The following is a 16,616-nucleotide window of genomic DNA, read 5'->3' as shown; positions in this document are numbered from 1 at the left end:
CTCCTTCTACTAGGCGGTCCATTTATTGGCTTCCCTTTGAAAGTCTCGCGATAGGCCGCCCGCTTCCCATAACTCCGTGCGCTCTCCCCTCCCGCCCTCTTTCCGCCATCTTTCCGTGCCGGTGAGTACCTCTCTTTGAGGGCTCCAACCTCATCCGTCGGTTATCGGCGCCATCCTACGGTCTAACGCTCGCCTTGGGTGTCCTGAGGGGGCGCTGGGCCCCTCCTGGGCCGGGGGTCCTGGCCTTGCGTGGGCCTGGACAGGCATAAAGGCGGGCCGTGCCCGGGCGCCCCACGCTCCGCACTCCGGAGACCTGGATCGGTGGGGTGCAGGCCGAAGTGCTGGCGGGCGCCGGAGCTTTTGACCGCCTAGCCCCGGCGCGGGCCGCGGCACCCGGACCTCCCCTTAGTGGCTGAGGCAGCGCCTTGGCTCCGGGCGGTGGGAGGCGTCAGGGGTGGTCGCCGGGTGGGTAGTGCAGCTGCTCCTTCCTGCGGCCTCGCTGGCAGGTTGGGAGACTGAGGCCACCCGGCAGGCAAAACTGCGTCTTCTCGGGGTTTGGCAGTTTGCTGGGTACTAACTTTGATTTTCTGGGCTGCGGAGTTACTCTTTAGATACTTCGCTGTATTTAAAGGGGGTGGATTGAATCTCTAGTGTTGATACTTTGGTGTCCATACGTAGGAACTTTCAAAACTTTGTATTAGAGTGTATCGTGCAGTTCGTGCCCATTGGGAGAGCGTCCGGTCTGGTGGCTTGTAGAATATGTTTCTGTTTGCCACTGTGGTACACTTGCTGTTGGGCACACTTTTAAATGGCACAAGGACGGATGCTTTAGTTTACTAATGTGTGTTAGTGGTAGGTGAAAATGAATTGATTTAAAGGACAACGTTAATAGCATAGACTGTCCTGACTTTCAGAAATTGGGGAAACATTACCGGTGATTTTCGGCTTCTGTTTTGAATAACTGACCAGCTACACCTGATGCTTTCGTTTGGGTAGCTGTGAATTCCCGCCAATTCTGAGGTTTTCTTGTGGCATCAAGTGGGTTTTTGTCCCACATCATTTTATTTCCAGCTGTGCTTCGTAGGAGAGTGTGGTTAGTGAATGAGTGAGGGTCAAAATGTGCAGGCTGAGATCTTGACTGTTTTAAACAACCATAGAAAATAGTAATCAAGGGTTTTCTGGGTGCTGGGAATTCTGGAGAACCAGCCTGCTTAGGCTTACGAAAACTTCGCTACAGTCGGGGCAGAAAGAAAAGGATGCTTTGGGTGTCTGTTGATGTTGGCAATGCCAATAAAACCTCTATTTTGTCTTCCCTAAACAGCCATAATGGTGCGCATGAACGTCCTGGCTGATGCTCTTAAGAGCATCAACAATGCCGAAAAGAGAGGCAAACGCCAGGTTCTTATAAGGCCGTGCTCCAAAGTCATCGTCCGGTTTCTAACTGTGATGATGAAGCATGGTAAGTGTGCTGTGTTTTATGTTTTGATGTCAGACTATTTAGGAATGGGTCTTGTAGAAATTAATTATGGGGGACAGTGTCTCAGTCATACCTGGGAACAAATGCAGTTGACCTGCGGGGCTATGGAGGAGGAGACGTTGTGTACAAATGAGACCACTAAAAGAACCACTTAGGATGGAATTGTTGGAAAAAGGAGGAAGCTTGTGTTTGTGACTGTTGGCCTGGTAGGTGCTTGGGACCTAAATGACCCAAGTCGCTGACAGGGCTCCTGAGGTCATCTAAGAGCTCCTTGGGCTGGAGAGGAAGGATTATTGCATGTCTTTGGCACAAACTAGCTTTTGGGAGCGGGAAGCAATGAAAGGGCAAGGAGAAGCTAATCCCTTTTAGAATTGCAAGGTATATTGTTTTAGGTGTTGGCCCCCAAAATTTTACGTATTAAGTAGGTTGTAAAAACTAATTTTGATGGAGAGCAAATGTCTTTCTCTACCCAGACTTCTTGGAGAAGCAGTCACTGGGATGATACGAGGGCAAAGAATCTAGCAGGCTAGAAGAGATTTAGGTCTGAAATTGATGTCTTTCATTTAATACAGTCTTGTTTTGTAGGTTACATTGGCGAATTTGAAATCATTGATGATCACAGAGCTGGGAAAATTGTTGTGAACCTCACAGGCCGGTTAAACAAGGTAAGAATACATTTTACACATTTAAAAACCTTAAGGATTGTTTAACATGGTGATGTGTGTTGTAATTGCTTTTGTAAATACTCAATAGTGGTGCCATAAGTTTAGGAATTGACTAAAATTGTTCATTTCTTTTATGTCACATATAACTTCATTTCTTCCTCAAGGTTGTTTGCTCTAGACTTGGGTCTGTTGACCCTAGTGTTTGTGAGGTATGAGCCGTCTGAAAGGGAGGTGGGGTGAAATTAAGACTGGTGCTGGTATTTAGCATTACGTTAATTACCTGTATCCACACATGAAGCCAGTTCATTTTATAGGTATTGTAATACCCACCTCACTGGCTTGAACTTGGGTTGTTCAAGGCCTCTAAGCCACAGTATAAATAGCTTGTCTTTCCTCTTTTGGTGATGCATTGGATTTTTTTGAACAGAATATTTTTATCTTTGAGTAAGTAGGACTCTGAATACCAATATTAGTACTTTTTCTGTTTTTGATAGCATAGGTTTTTGAGGTCAATGCTTCTATTGAATTTGAGTTGTCTACAGTATAACCAAGTAGATCTTTTCACTTTGTGGTTTAATTGCATTTCTTTGCGAGGGGGTGATGGTGGGGGTGGTGTCTGTAAGCTAGTTGAGGTCACTGAGCCTGCTACTGTGCTTTCTCTGTGTTCAAGTTTGTAGCTTTCAGATTTGCGGGGAGTCTGATGAGATTTTCTAGTCTAATTCAACACGGGGCAAAGAGTGGTTAAAGTCAATGTTTAGTGAGAGTTACTGGATTGGTAAGGTTATTTCCTGGTCTAGCAGTTTCTATTTTAAAAAGATACTTCCCTATATAATGAACTTGCTTCATGTGTGGATAGAGATAATTCATGTAAAAACAATGGGATCTGAAGGCTTCCTGAAGGTGAAAAGACTTGAAAGGCTCGTTTTGACTGTGTCATGTTCTAGTTGTAGCCATTAGAACCCAACCCCAAAGTAGGATTTAGATTTAACATTGTTTTGTCAATGTGACCCTCACAATGTGTTTTTGAAGTGGGAGTGTCTGGTTTTTTCCCCCCCTATTTAGTAGTTAGGAAAACTCAGGTTTGGGTCATGTTGGTCTCTCAGCTAGTTAGTAACTGGTGCCAGTATGTACTTTAGCACTTCTTGAAACTATTCTGCAGAAGATTGAGTTGATATTTAAAAAAAAAAACAAACTCAACTTTAAGTTTGAGAAGTATCATGTACCAAATTCCCCTTGGACGTTCACTATACATAATAGCTTGACAAATAAACTTGAACAGCATTTTCTAAATGGAACTTATTTGTGGCACCCTTGTGTGGTATACTCGTTTGAAAAATGCCAGCCTAAGACCTTTGAAAGCCAGGCTCTCCATCTCAACTGTGATTTTGGGCAAAGCTGACAGTTTGATTTTAGTTCCTCTGAAGTTTATTTCCTCCCTTTATAAAAGAATGTCTCCTCCATCTCTTTCATGCAAAGGAGGGACCAACCCTTACTGGGAAAATGTGGAAATGGAGCTGGGAAGTATAAGTGTTTACAGACAATACATTCCTTAAAATTCAATTCCTCTGGGTTGGAAGAGGTTGAGCTGGCTTAACCTAGCTGAAGGAGAGATTTTGCTGCTGGAATCAAAGGCCTGGGTGCTGTGTGTAATAGAGACTTGGGAAGGAAGCCTTTCACTCACCGTAGCTTGCTGCAGAAAATGAGTTTTCCCTTATCCGTGTCCCTGTGTTCCTTGATTCTGGTGTGGGATTGTCCTTGACTGTATTAGTCAAATGACATCATAGTTGATGGGATAATGGTAGAAAAGGGAGAACCTGAGCAGGCTTTGTTTGTTTAAGCATCTTGGAATCTTATAAGTGATTGTCTGGTGGATGTGCACACACAACTGTTTGTCTGCTGTCTTAGCCTTCTGAAGTTTTCACTGCGAAGGTACAATCTTCTTACGTGGTCAGTTCTTGCATGTAAATAGTGGGAGCCTTTGTACAATGCCGTTTTTAAGTGTATCTGATTTGTAAAGCAGATCTTGTGAACAGGGGGTATTAACTTAGTGAATGTTCTTTAAACATTTAGTGTGTTTTTTTAATTTTTTTTTTAACATTTATTGTGTTTTAAGAGTGGCATGTAATTGATTATAGTGCTCTTGGAGAGCTCTCATTTTGGGGGGTAGGTGTTGGCTGTGTCCCAGTGGCAAAGAGATGAGGTAATTGTAAGAACTCTTTGCTCTTCCTGCCTTCCATCATTCTGCCAGATTAGTTTGGAAAGATTTGCCTGGGGTTTGTAGGACACTGCCCCTCAGAAATGTATAATGGCTTCTCATTGGTGGGAGCAGCAATGCTTAGATTTTAGTTTAGTGCCTGTGCTGCATGTTCCTTAGATATCTAATACTACGCAGTTTTTAGTTTATGGGCTTAAGAATTGGAGACACTACAGTTTTATTTCAGCTTTACTACGTAAAAAGTTTCAACTGTAATCTTCCATGTCTCAGACTTGGTCTCTTGGCTTTTTAAAGTCTGGTTATTTGTTCCGGGACAGCTCTTCCAGCCCACAGGGATGCGTATCAGTGAGCTGACACTCATGTATTGCCTTGTGTTCCACCTCCTTTGTTGACTTTTTCATCTTTGCTTTTTTCCTAGGCAGGTGGTTGGCCTTTGTAGGCAGGCAGTCTTACTTTGGTATATTTTTTTGAATGGCATTTATATCAAAGGTTGTGTACAGAATAAGTGTCTATTTAAATGCTGAGTTTGTTGGTTTGTGTGCCTATTCAATTATGAATTCCATCTTGTGCTGCTCAGTTATTGGTAAAGTGTGAACAATTTTTTGTTACTCTCTTACAGTGTGGAGTGATCAGCCCCAGATTTGATGTGCAACTCAAAGATCTAGAAAAATGGCAGAATAATCTGCTCCCATCCCGCCAGTTTGGGTGAGTTGGCTTTCCTCAATTAAAACAAGTTGAATGCTAAGAATCGCTGGCATGCAGTTTGACTTGAGGTTGTTTTTCTTTTTAAAGCGGTAGTAATTGTCTATTCTCAACCATCTTGACCAAAGAATTGGCTTTTGTTTACCACATTTCTTTTTTCTTTTTCATTTTTTTTTTTTTAGAGATGAGGTTTTGCTGTGTAGCCTAGGCCGGAGTGCAGTGGCTTTTCACAGATGCTATCATAACAGACTGTGGCCTCAAACTCTTGGGCTTAATTGATTGATTCTCCCAACTCAGCCTGCTGAGTAGCTGGGAGTGCAGGCATGCGCCACTGTGTCTTTCTGCCTCATTTCATGTGTTAGGCTTCAGGTTCTGGGGGGCACATGAGAGCTTGGACTGACAGAACAGCAGGGTTGTGTCCATTTTTGTGTCTGCTCTTCGGCTCACTGCATATGGTTCATATTGTGTGTGTTCCCTGTGATCCCAGAATCCTGGCCAGGATCACTTCTGGGGACTCGGTTTGAGAATCTTCATCCTCCTTAAGGGCCTGAATTCAAATCTTTGTCTTTCTGCTTTAAAGTTATGACACCTTGGGCAAGTCAATAGCCTGGATTTCTTCATCTGTAAAAGCAGTAATAGTTCCTCTTTTTAAATTATCACCTGATTTAATTTTGTTAAAGTGCTTTAGGATCTGACACAGTAAATGCTTATCTGTGTTTAAGTACTTAATGCGCCCCAATTATGTGTTTGGTGACATGGTTTAACATGCTCTCACTTCATAGTTACTCTATTACAGGTACAATAGTCTTCACTTACCAGAATCTTTTTTTTTTTTTTTTTAAGAGAGGATCTCACTTTGTCACCCAGGCTGGGTGCAGTGGTGCCATCATAGTTCATAATAACCTCAAATTCCTGGGCTCAAGCAATCCTCCCACCTCAGCCGCCTGAGTAGCTGGGACTTACAGGCACATGCCACCATGACTGGCTAATTTTTATTTATGTTTTTGTAGAGACAAGGTCTTGCTATGTTGTCCAGGCTGGTCTTGAACTCTGGGCCTCCCAAAGTGGTGGGATTATAGGCGTGAGCCACCACACAGCCAAGATACTGATTGTAATGCTTCACGATTGACTACCACTTTTATGCATTTATCTGGACCCTCATAATAACCCATGAGGTAGCCATTGTATAAATGAATGAATGTCTGTACAATAGCACTTTAATGCTTTATTATTAAAAAAATAAAATAAATGCATTAAAGAATTCATTAACTGTGTGTCCTCCGTGTCTCCTTACCTGAGAGCAGGTGACATTTTGAAGTTAAAGTTTAAACAGCCTTTGTTTTCAATTCAGCTTAATTGTTTCCCAGTGTTAGCAGAGGTCAGGGCTGTGTGGGTGTGTATAGCGGGGGTCTCTGATTTGGCTTTGGCTCTAAGAGCCCCGTGCCCTGCCAGCGCAGGTAGTCACCAGCTTCTGTAGGCAGTGTCAGTTCCCGTGTGCCTTACGGGAGGCGTCCTTTAACCACTGATGAGTGTTGGTGTTTGTCTGCAGCAGAAAGCAGCTCTGTGTGTTCTGTTAAACTCATCAGCATTTTCTTTTCCACTCCATAGTTTCATTGTACTGACAACTTCAGCTGGCATCATGGACCATGAAGAAGCAAGACGAAAACACACAGGAGGGAAAATTCTGGGATTCTTTTTCTAGGGATGTAATACATACTTATAAATAAAATGCCTCGGTGGACTCTGGTGCTTCTACTCGGTCGTGTTGAGCCTTTACAGCAGTGTAGCAAGAGCATCTGGGGATGTACAGCCATTATGTTAATTGGTGAGTGCTGTGCCCTGAAGTGAACAAGACAAGACAGCTTGGTGATGTCTAACCATCACCCTCACTGCTCACCATAGATTGGTGTGTCTGGCCCTGCGTGGTTGGGTTCCAGGTTTGGGAAACTTGGTGTGTGATTGCTTTACAGATGAGCGTACAGGGTGGTGGGGCGGGGTGGGGGGATACATTTTTTAAAAGGTAAAAGTTCTCATGAAAGTAATACATGCATAAGAAAACAGTCACCCCTGCTTTCCACCAAAACCAGCTATTTGACATTTAGTTTGGTGTGTTTATTTTGCCTGGCTGTGAGCATTCTGGAGGGAGGATTTTAGATCCTGCTGGGTTTATCGCTGACCATTTTAATAGATACTTGCTAAGAATTTTTTTTTTTTTTTGAGACAGAGTCTTGCTATGTCGCCCAGGCTAGAGTGCCACGGCATCAGCCTGTCCTAGCTCACAGCAACTTTAAACGCCTGGGCACAAGCAATCCTGCCTCAGCCTCCCCAGTAGCTGGGATTATAGGTGTGCGCCACCATGTCCAGCTTATTTTTTTCTATTTTTTTTTAGTTGCTGGCTAATTTTTTTCTATTTTTAGTAGAGACAGTGGTCTCACTCTTGTTCAGGCTGATCTCAAACTCCTGACCTCGGACGATCCTCCTGCCTCGCCTCCCAGAGTGCTAGGATTACAGGTGTGAGCCACCACGCCTGGCCCATCTAGGAATTATTCTGAGAGGGTCTAGTACCTCTAACAAGTGCCTGCTGGAAAGGTGGGAGCACTGAGAAGAAGATAGTCCCTATTGATAGAAGAAAGTGATTTGAGAGACATGTCTGGGTCTTGGGGCCTCTGATGTTTGGGAGGCTCTGAGTAATTAAGAATGTGGGTTTTGGGGTATTCCAATAGACCAGAATTGAGATCTGCTCCTCCACTCAATAGTATCAGTTTCCTTACACGTAGTGGGAATAATGCAAAACCTACCTCAGAGTTGTTGAGAGAAAAATAAGTGTGTAAAGTACACACTAAGCACATGACAGTCATGATGTTATGTAGTTGTTATTTGTCAGACACAGGTGAAGTGAGTCCGGAAGACTCTTCAAAGAGCTCATTTTCTCAATGCCAAAAGGTTGTAAGCTGTAGGATGACAGGACCCATGTTTGCTTTGTTTCCTTTTGTATCTCTGGTTCCTGACACAGGGATGCCTCAATAAATGTTGATTGAATAAATCATCAGTTTCTTTGTGGGCACAGACTTCAATAATAGAATGTGAAAGTGGCTCCACTTGATATCACCATTTGTGGGGATCCTGTGCCCTTTGGATTGATCAGGAGTGGGGAAAAATCTGGGTAGGGCAAAAGTGGGTGACCCATCTGATGGATTTAATAACACATATCTTTGTGCTGGCGAGGAAGAAGGTGGCCTTAGCCCACGTTTCTGAGATCCTGTAAGTAGGTTTAACATGACCTGGGGCTGGTTGGCCTGGTACTACACCCCAGGATTTGAGGGCCTGGAGATAGGTTTAGGTTCTTGCTGGCGGGATGACTTGGCTCAGAGAGTTCCTTCCCTTGTGGGATGAGCCCAGTGTCCACTCTCAGTGTGCTGCTGCCTTGCAGAGGCCTGGGATGGGGGTGGGGAGAGGGGTAACAACATCTGGGTCATTGAGGCCCACCAGGGCATACTAGCATGCCTGGCTAGTTTTTTTTTTTTTTTATAGCCTTTACAAAAATAACTTAGAAAATTCCCAGCCTGAGCAAGATCGAGACCCCGTCTCTACTAAAAAAATAGAAAGAAATGATCTGGACAGCTAAAAATATATATAGAAAAAAATTAGCTGGGCATGGTGGTGGGTGCCTGTAGTCCCAGCTTCTCAGGAGGCTTAGGCAGGAGGATTGCTTGAGCCCAAGAGTTTGAGGTTGCTGTGAGCTAGGCTGACACTACAGCACTCTAGCCCGGGGAACAGATCGAGACTCTGTCTCAAAAAATAAAAAAATTAAAAGTTACAACATTGGCTGGTGTGGGGCGGGGTTGCAGGTCTGCATCCTTTTAGAAAAGCACACAGTATGGCAAGCGAAGCCAGGGAGTGTGTTGTGCCAGGGAAGGAGATTTGTTGTGGGCAGGTACTCGGAGAGGAGGTCCACATCCGGCTAGACTTTCAGTGTGATTGCTCCCAAAGAGAGATGCAATGGCCCCGCATCTTGAGGTGTCCAAAGGACAGGGAATTGAAGAATACAACCTAGCAACTGTGTGGGTGGGAGCATGGGGAGGGCAGGGGCTTCACAATGAGCTTGAGAGTAGACCAGGGCTGTGGGTTTAGCCTTCCCTTTGAACTTCAGTTATCTCATCTGTGATGATGATGATAGTGATGATGCTACACTTGTGTGGTGCATACTCTTCCAGATGCTGGTCATATAATATCCAGTTTTCATATCAGTGTTACAAGGTGAGAACTATTACTATACCTATTTTACAGATGAGGAAACTGAGGCATAGAGAAATCACATTTTCATACAGCCAGTGTTTGGAGGAGGCAGATTCAAACCCTGGCCTCTGTCTTAACCACTGCACTGGCTTCATGGGCTTTTCATGAGGATTAAATGAGTGAACATGCTAAGTGCTCAGTCTGGTGTCTGGCGCAGGATCAGTGTTCAGAAAATCGTAACAGCTGTTGTCATCCATATCTGAAATTGTTTCCAAACACACAAGCGGGGCTTTCTCCAGCTCTCTAATGTGACATGCGCTAATATCATCAGCCACTTTTAAAGGGGAGTGGGGAACGTCATGTTTCGCAACTCTCTGTTGAACTGTTGGATATTTGCTTAGTACAAATACAAACACTGGAGCTATGTGAAAGGTGAAATTCACTCAAGCCTTCCCTCATCCCGCCCCATTTGGCTGGGTGAGCTGGCCCTGCTGTTACTTGGTGGCTTCCACCCATTCGTGTCATTGCCTGGTCATGAGCCACTCTCTCCGCTAGCCCTAGAGGATCTGAGTGGCTCACAAAAGAACACCGGGGGATATGGTTGATCCTCTGTGTGTGATTCTGAGGGGCCCCCGTGGAGAGACAGAAGGAGGATGGGAAAACGCGAGCAGTTCCCTCCCCAACCCATTCTGGCACTGCTGGTGAGAGAAAAATCCAGATGTCAGAGACTTACATTCTTTGTTTCATTCCCATGAAATAGAATGTGGGTCTGGTGTGCGGGGAAGAATCCAGTAATTCATATTTTCCACTTATTTGGCTCCTGGCTGAAACACGAATTTACATTGCTTAATGTCTGGCTTTTTCCTCAGGAATCAAAATAACTTTCCTACTCGATTATTAAGCAAATTTCACAGCCAAATAATCCTCTTATTTTTACAAGTGGGATTTTCCTTGGCAGAGGGTGCCTAGATTCTCTGAGTAGCTGATCCCTCTCGCAGTGTCCGTTTCCTCTGTCGTCGTCTGTCTGGGAAGGAAGTCAACCCCCTCCTTTTTGTGTTAGGAGCTTTTCCATGACAGTTTGGGAGACTTTGGCTTCACAAGGCAGAGGTGAATTCTAAATGTTCCGCCACTGGGTGTAGGGTAAGAATTCGCTCCCCTCCCTGCTCATCCATCGGTCAGCCCTGGGCACGGTCACAGCCACAGCTTTAGCAGGGCTTGGGCCTGCGGTCAGTGGGGACAAAACAAGAAGGGAACAGAACAGTGTGTAGGGCCCAGTGTGCTCTGCTTTGGCTGATCAGAAAAAAAAAAACAAAACCCTGTTTTTTCAGAACCAGAGTGAAAGATCTCCATATCCTTGCCAGCATTTTTTATCTTTTGTTTTTTGGTGATAGCCACCCTAACATTCTAGGTTTTTGTTTTCCATAATAGCTCTACTACTTTCCATTGTCACCAACAGTGCGCATTCTTTGTTTTTTTTTTTTTTTCTGGAGACAAGAGTCTTACTCTCTTGCCTGGGCTAGAGTGCCCTGGCGTCAGCCTAGCTCTCAGCAAGCTCAAACTCCTGGGCTCAAGCAATCCTCCTGCCTCAACCCCCTTGAGTAGTTGGGACTATAGGTGCACACCATGATGCCCGGCTAATTTTTTCTATTTTTAGTAGAGATGGGCTCTCACTCTTGCTAAGGCTGGTCTCAAACTCCTGACCTCAAGCAATCCTCTCTCCTCGGCCTGCCAGAGTGCTAGTATTACAGGTGTGAGCCACACCTCACCCAGTGTACACTCTTGAGTTAAGTTTCTCACATATTTGGGATATTAACCCCCTTATCAGACATCTGGTTTGCAAATATTTTCTCCCAATCCATAGGTTGCTTTTTGCTCTGTTGTTTATTTCCTTTGCTGTATGTTTTTGCTTTTGTTGTAACTATTCAAGAAAAGATATTAAGAAAACAATCCCATTTACAATAGCTACCAAAACAAAACAAAAAAACAACAAAAAGGAATACATTTTTAACCAAGGAAGTGAGAGATCTGTACACTGAAAACTATAAAACAAAGAAGGCACAAACAAATGAAAACATCCTGTGTTCATGGATTGGAAGAATTAATATTGTTAAAATGTTCATACTTCCTAAAGTAGTCTACAGATTCTATACAATCTCTATCAAAATTCCAATGGCATTTTTCAGAGAAATAGAAAAAAAATCCTAAAATTTGTATGTAACCACAAAAGATCCCAAATAATCACAGCAATCTTGAACAAAGAGAGCAAAGCTGGGAGCATCATACTACTTGATTTAAAAATATACTGCAAAGCTATAGTAATCAAAACAGCATGGTATTGGCATAAAACAGACGTGTAGGCCAATGGAACAGAATAGGGATTTCAGAAATATGCATTTACAGTCAATTGGTTTTTGACAGAGATGCCAAAAACACACATAGAGAAAGGACAATCTCTTTAATAAACAGTGTTGGGAAAACTCTAGATATCCACATGCAGAAGAATGACATTAGACCTCATACCAAATATAGAAATCAGTTCAGCAAGATGCTGTGGCTCATGCCTGCTTGTAATTCCAGAACTTAGGGAGGCCAGAGTGGGAGGATTGCTTAAACCCAGGAATTCAAGACAAGCCTGGGCAACATATCGAAACCCCATCTCTAAAAAAAAAAAGTTAGCTGGGCATGGTGGTGCATGCTTGTAGTTCTGGCTCCTCGAGAGGCTGAGAGGGGAGGATTGCTTGAACCCAGGAATTTGAGGTTACAGTGAGCTATGATTGGGCCACTGCACTGCAGCCTGGGTGACAGAGGGAGACCCTGTCTTAAAAAAAAAAAAAAATGAAGTCAATATGTATTAAAGACTTAAACATAAGACCTGAAACTGTAAAACTACTAGAAGACGTGGAAAGCTCTATGACATTGGTCTGGGCAATGATTTTTTTAGATACAACCCCAAAGCACAGGCAGCAAAAGCAAAAATAGACAAATGGGATTACATGAAACTAAAAAGCTTCTACACAGCAAAGGAAACAGTCAACAGAATGAAGAGACAACTTATGGAATAGGAGAAAATATTTGCAAACTATATATCCGATAAGGGGTTAATATCCAAAATATGTAAGGATCCGAACAGCAAGAAAACAACAACAAAACCCTATTTAAAAAGTGGGCAAAAGACCTGTGTAGACATTTCTCCAACAAAGAAATAGAAATGGCCAACAGGTATATGGAAAAATGCTCAACATCACTAACCATTAGGAAAATGCAAATCAAAACCACAAAGAGATATCACCCCAGACCTGTTAGAATGGCTATTGTCAAAAAGACGAAAGAGGCCGGGCGTGGTGGCTCACGCCTGTAATCCTAGCACTCTGGGAGGCCGAGGCAGGAGAATCGCTTGAGCTCAGGAGTTCGAGACCAGCCTGAACAAGAGCGAGACCCCGTCTCTACTAAGAATAGAAAGAAATTATCTGGACAGCTAAAAATATATATAGAAAAAAATTAGCTGGGCATGGTGGCACATGCCTGTAGTCTCAGCTACTGGGGAGGCTGAGGCAGAAGGATTGCTTGAACCCAGGAGTTTGAGGTTGCTGTGAGCTAGGCTGACGCCACGGCACTCTAGCCCGGGCAATAGAGTGAGACTCTGTCTCGAAAAAAAAAAAGACGAAAGATAAAAAGTGTTAGCAAGGGTGTGGAGAAAAGGGAACAGGCCTTGCACACTGATAGTGGTGATGTAAATTAGTACAGCTATAATGGAAAACAGTATGGAGGTTCCGCAAAAAACTAAAAATGAACTGTTACATGATCCAGCCATCCCACTACTGGATATATATCCAAAGAAAATGAAATCAGTATGTCGAAGAGGTATCTGCACTCTCATGTTCATGGCGGCATTATTCACAACAGACAAGATGCAGAGTCAACCTAAGTGTCCATCAACTGATGAATGGAAAAAGAAAATGTGGTGTATACGCACAAACGTGGTATATATATTCTTCAGCTTTAAGAAAGAAGGAAATCTTGTCATTTGTGACAACATGGATGAACCTGGAGGACATTATGCTAAGTGAAATAAGCCAGGCACAGAAAGACAAATAAATATCACATGATCTCACTTATATGTGGAATCTAAAAAACTTGAACTCACAGAAATAGAGAGTAGAAAGGTAGTCACCAGGGGTAGGGGAGGGTGTGTGAGAGGCAAAGGATACAAAATTGCAGATAGACAGGAGGAAGAAGTTCAAGAGATCTATTGTACGTCATGGTGACTATAGTTAATACTTGAAAATTGACAGAGTAAATTTTAAGTATTCTAGCCACAAAAATAAGTATATGAGGTAATATATATGTTGATTAGGCTCATTTAGCCATTCCACAATGTATACATATATCAAAACATCATGCTGTACACCATAAATATACACAATTTTTATTTACCAACTAAAAAAAAGTAAAGTGAGGCTCTTGTAGACAGCATATAGTTGGATTTTGTTTTTTCAATCCATTCAGCCACTCTATATCCTTTTACTGGGGCATTTAACCCATTTATGTTTAAAGTAATTAATGATAGGTAAGGACGTAATATTCAGACCTCATTCTGCCGCTTAGTAGGAGCATAACTTTGAGCCTGTTATTTATCCTTTCTACATGACCTTTCATTTCTGTGAAATGGGCACAATTGAAGAGGCCACTTCGTAAGACTGTGATCAGGATTGAGATAATCTGTGCGAAGGTAGGTTGGTGCTTGGCCCATAGTGTACAGTCAGTGCTAGTTATCATTAGTTTTTGATTCTGTAGGATAGGGCAGCCTGGGTGCTCAGGTGGGAAAACACCTAGATTCTAACCCTGGTCCTGGTTGGTCATAGAGAACCCCCCACCGGCCAAACCCACAGCCCCTTCCGAGGGCTTCGTTGCACTGAGTTACCCCACTCCGCCCCTCATGACCCGGGATGCAGCAGATTGGACAGGATTGGACACCCAAGTGTGAGAAATCCAACCAATAGGGGTATTAGGGACTAACTGAACAATTCAGACCTCAATTTGAGATTAGAATTTGTGATGAGACACAGAGAAAGTATTAGTTGTCAGTATTGGGGGCAGAGGAAAGTTATAAGCGGGAGCCTTGAGTCAGCAAAGCTGTGAGTGAGTAGGAGCCATGAATTGACAAGAATCGTGAGTCAGCAGAAACTACAGTCGGCAGCAGCCAGGAGTCAGCAGGAACTAGGAGCTGGAGAGTGGAATGGAGACAGCGGAGGAAGAAGCCAAGACCCAGAGGTGCTGACCCAGCATCGTGGTGGAGCCCAGGGCCCCCTGAGTTACAGAGCTGCTGTCCGGTGACCTGAAGCTGTTCCAGCCCCTGGCAGCCCTGGTGGGGTAGTGTGACGTTGGCCTTCCCAATCTCAATGTAACCTGAGACTGTTTCTCTTCCTTGCAACCTACAGGAACCTGAATGACATACCAGCCATATCAAAACTCTGAGACTCAGTTTTCCTGCCTGTGAAAAGGGGACAGCTGTTGCTTTGGGCTATTCAGCATCCCTTCCTTGGGAACACTGGTCTCTTATCTGACATCTGCCAGTCATGGGACCCCACCTCTGAGTTGCCCACAAAGTCCAGGCTGGGCCCAGCTGGACCCTCTATTGCAGGAATTTGCCTTTGGGGAAGGAAGTTGGAAACCTTGAGAGTTCCCTGGGTTCCTCTGCCTGGGATTCTCTGAGCTGCCCTTGTTCCTGCGTTTTCCAAGGCTGGTTTTTCCAGCTGTTCTTTCTTTGTGGGAGTTTCCTAATAGAATTGTCCTTTGGTATCCATGGGGGATTGGTTCCAGCACCCCCCTGCAGATAGCAAAATCCGAGGATGCTTAAGTACCTGATATAAAATGGCTTAGTATTTACTTTCCTGTACACTTTACATCATCCCTACAGTACTTATAATACCTAATACTGTGCAAATGCTGCATAAGTGGTTGTTATATTGTATTGTTTGGGGAATAATGACAAGGAAAAAGTCTGTACATGTTGAGTACCGACGCAGTTTTTCCCCAAGTATTTTTGATCTGCAGTTGGTTGTATCCACGGATGTGGAGCCCAGGGATACAGATGGCTGACTACGGCCTTTCTACACATCTTATTCTTAAGTACCAGCCCTGACTGGATCCACACCTCACAGGGCCGTTGTGACGCGAAATAAGCCAGCATGTGTGTGGAAAATCTTGGCCTATGATATAAAGGGATCTTGTAGCCTGTGTCGCCGTTGAACGAAGTCAGGCCTAGAGAGGAGAGAGGGTGACAGGTTCCAGGTCCCACGGAGGGTCGAGAGTGGGAGGGGAGCGGGGCCGTGGACTCCAGATGGATGGATGCTCTTCTGCACCCCCTCCTTCCTGTCCCTCCCTCTGCCTCCCTCTCCCCCTCTCCTCTGTATTACCTGCCTCTCTGCGCTCTGTATACCTGAATTAGCCCAGTGTTTTCATCATTTGAAAGAAGATTCTAAGCCTAAACCAGCCCCCCATCCTCCCCAGGGCTTTGCCAAGTCTCTGAGCGCTGCGGTTTCTCATTCTGAATAGGGTGAGGAAATGTGACCACGCCCTGGCAGTCAAAGCCCAACAAGGGCTCCTCGCTGCAGGACGAGAGGACTGCCTGTAGGTGGCAGCACAAGACCACAAATGTCCTGGAATATTGGTGCCGAGGCTCAAGACAGAACTGGAGGGAGGGCTTGTGCAGTGCTGGGGTAGAGCGTCTACTAGCCATGGGGGAGAGGAGGTTGCAGGAGGGAGGAGGAAGGAAAGTGGCAGTGTCACCAGCCTTGAGGCAAAAGAGAGTTGGTTTGAGGGCTGGAGGACAGGAGTAGTTGGTGCACCCCATCGACCCATCCACACTCTTCACGCCCATCACACATTATCCACCCACCCATCCACCCACCCACCCACTCACCCACCCACCCCATTCACACACCCATCCACCAACCCATCTACCCACCCATCCACCCACCCACCCACCCACGCATTCACACACTCATCCACCCATCCACCCATCCCTGCACACACACACATATATCATACACACACATGCACATGGAGAATAACTGATATTAATACTACCTTTTATTGAGTCAAGTTTGCTTTTATCTTTCTCAGGGGTTTTAGAGACCGCAGGACTTGTCTGTAGTGCCCATGATCAGCGTCCCATTTCTAATATTATTATTCTTTGCTCCTTCACTTCTTAATGTAAACCAGATATCATCTGGGGGCCTTTTTGCCCCTTGTGATCTCAGTAAAATTTCCCTGAATGTCCCTTCTTCCTCCCCCACTTGTACTCCACTCCCAAGGAGGT

At 44.4% G+C, this 16,616-nt stretch overlaps 1 protein-coding gene across 1 annotated transcript; it reads left to right on the top strand.

Moving 5' to 3' along the window:
- The first annotated feature begins 59 nt into the window (after positions 1 to 59).
- Positions 60 to 6,800, top strand: RPS15A (ribosomal protein S15a). Its single transcript, XM_045542681.1, has 5 exons — positions 60 to 121; positions 1,322 to 1,459; positions 2,063 to 2,142; positions 4,977 to 5,062; positions 6,668 to 6,800. The coding sequence occupies exons 2-5, from the start codon at positions 1,327 to 1,329 to the stop codon at positions 6,759 to 6,761; spliced, it is 393 nt and encodes a 130-aa protein (XP_045398637.1). The 5' UTR covers positions 60 to 121; positions 1,322 to 1,326; the 3' UTR covers positions 6,762 to 6,800.
- Positions 6,801 to 16,616: the final 9,816 nt, after the last annotated feature.

The sequence above is a fragment of the Lemur catta genome, chromosome 2 (genome assembly GCF_020740605.2).
Source record: "Lemur catta isolate mLemCat1 chromosome 2, mLemCat1.pri, whole genome shotgun sequence".
NCBI lineage: Eukaryota > Metazoa > Chordata > Mammalia > Primates > Lemuridae > Lemur > Lemur catta.
Note: the sequence above shows the minus strand (reverse complement) of the source record. Positions and strands in the feature narration are given on the sequence as shown.

Bases quoted from the DNA above. Each gene is read 5' to 3' on its own strand.
- RPS15A (XM_045542681.1), top strand. From the start codon at position 1,327: ATGGTGCGCATGAACGTCCTGGCTGATGCTCTTAAGAGCATCAACAAT. The intron at 2,143-4,976 runs GTAAGAATACAT...ACTCTCTTACAG, and splicing joins TCACAGGCCGGTTAAACAAG to TGTGGAGTGATCAGCCCCAG. The intron at 5,063-6,667 runs GTGAGTTGGCTT...TCCACTCCATAG, and splicing joins CTCCCATCCCGCCAGTTTGG to TTTCATTGTACTGACAACTT.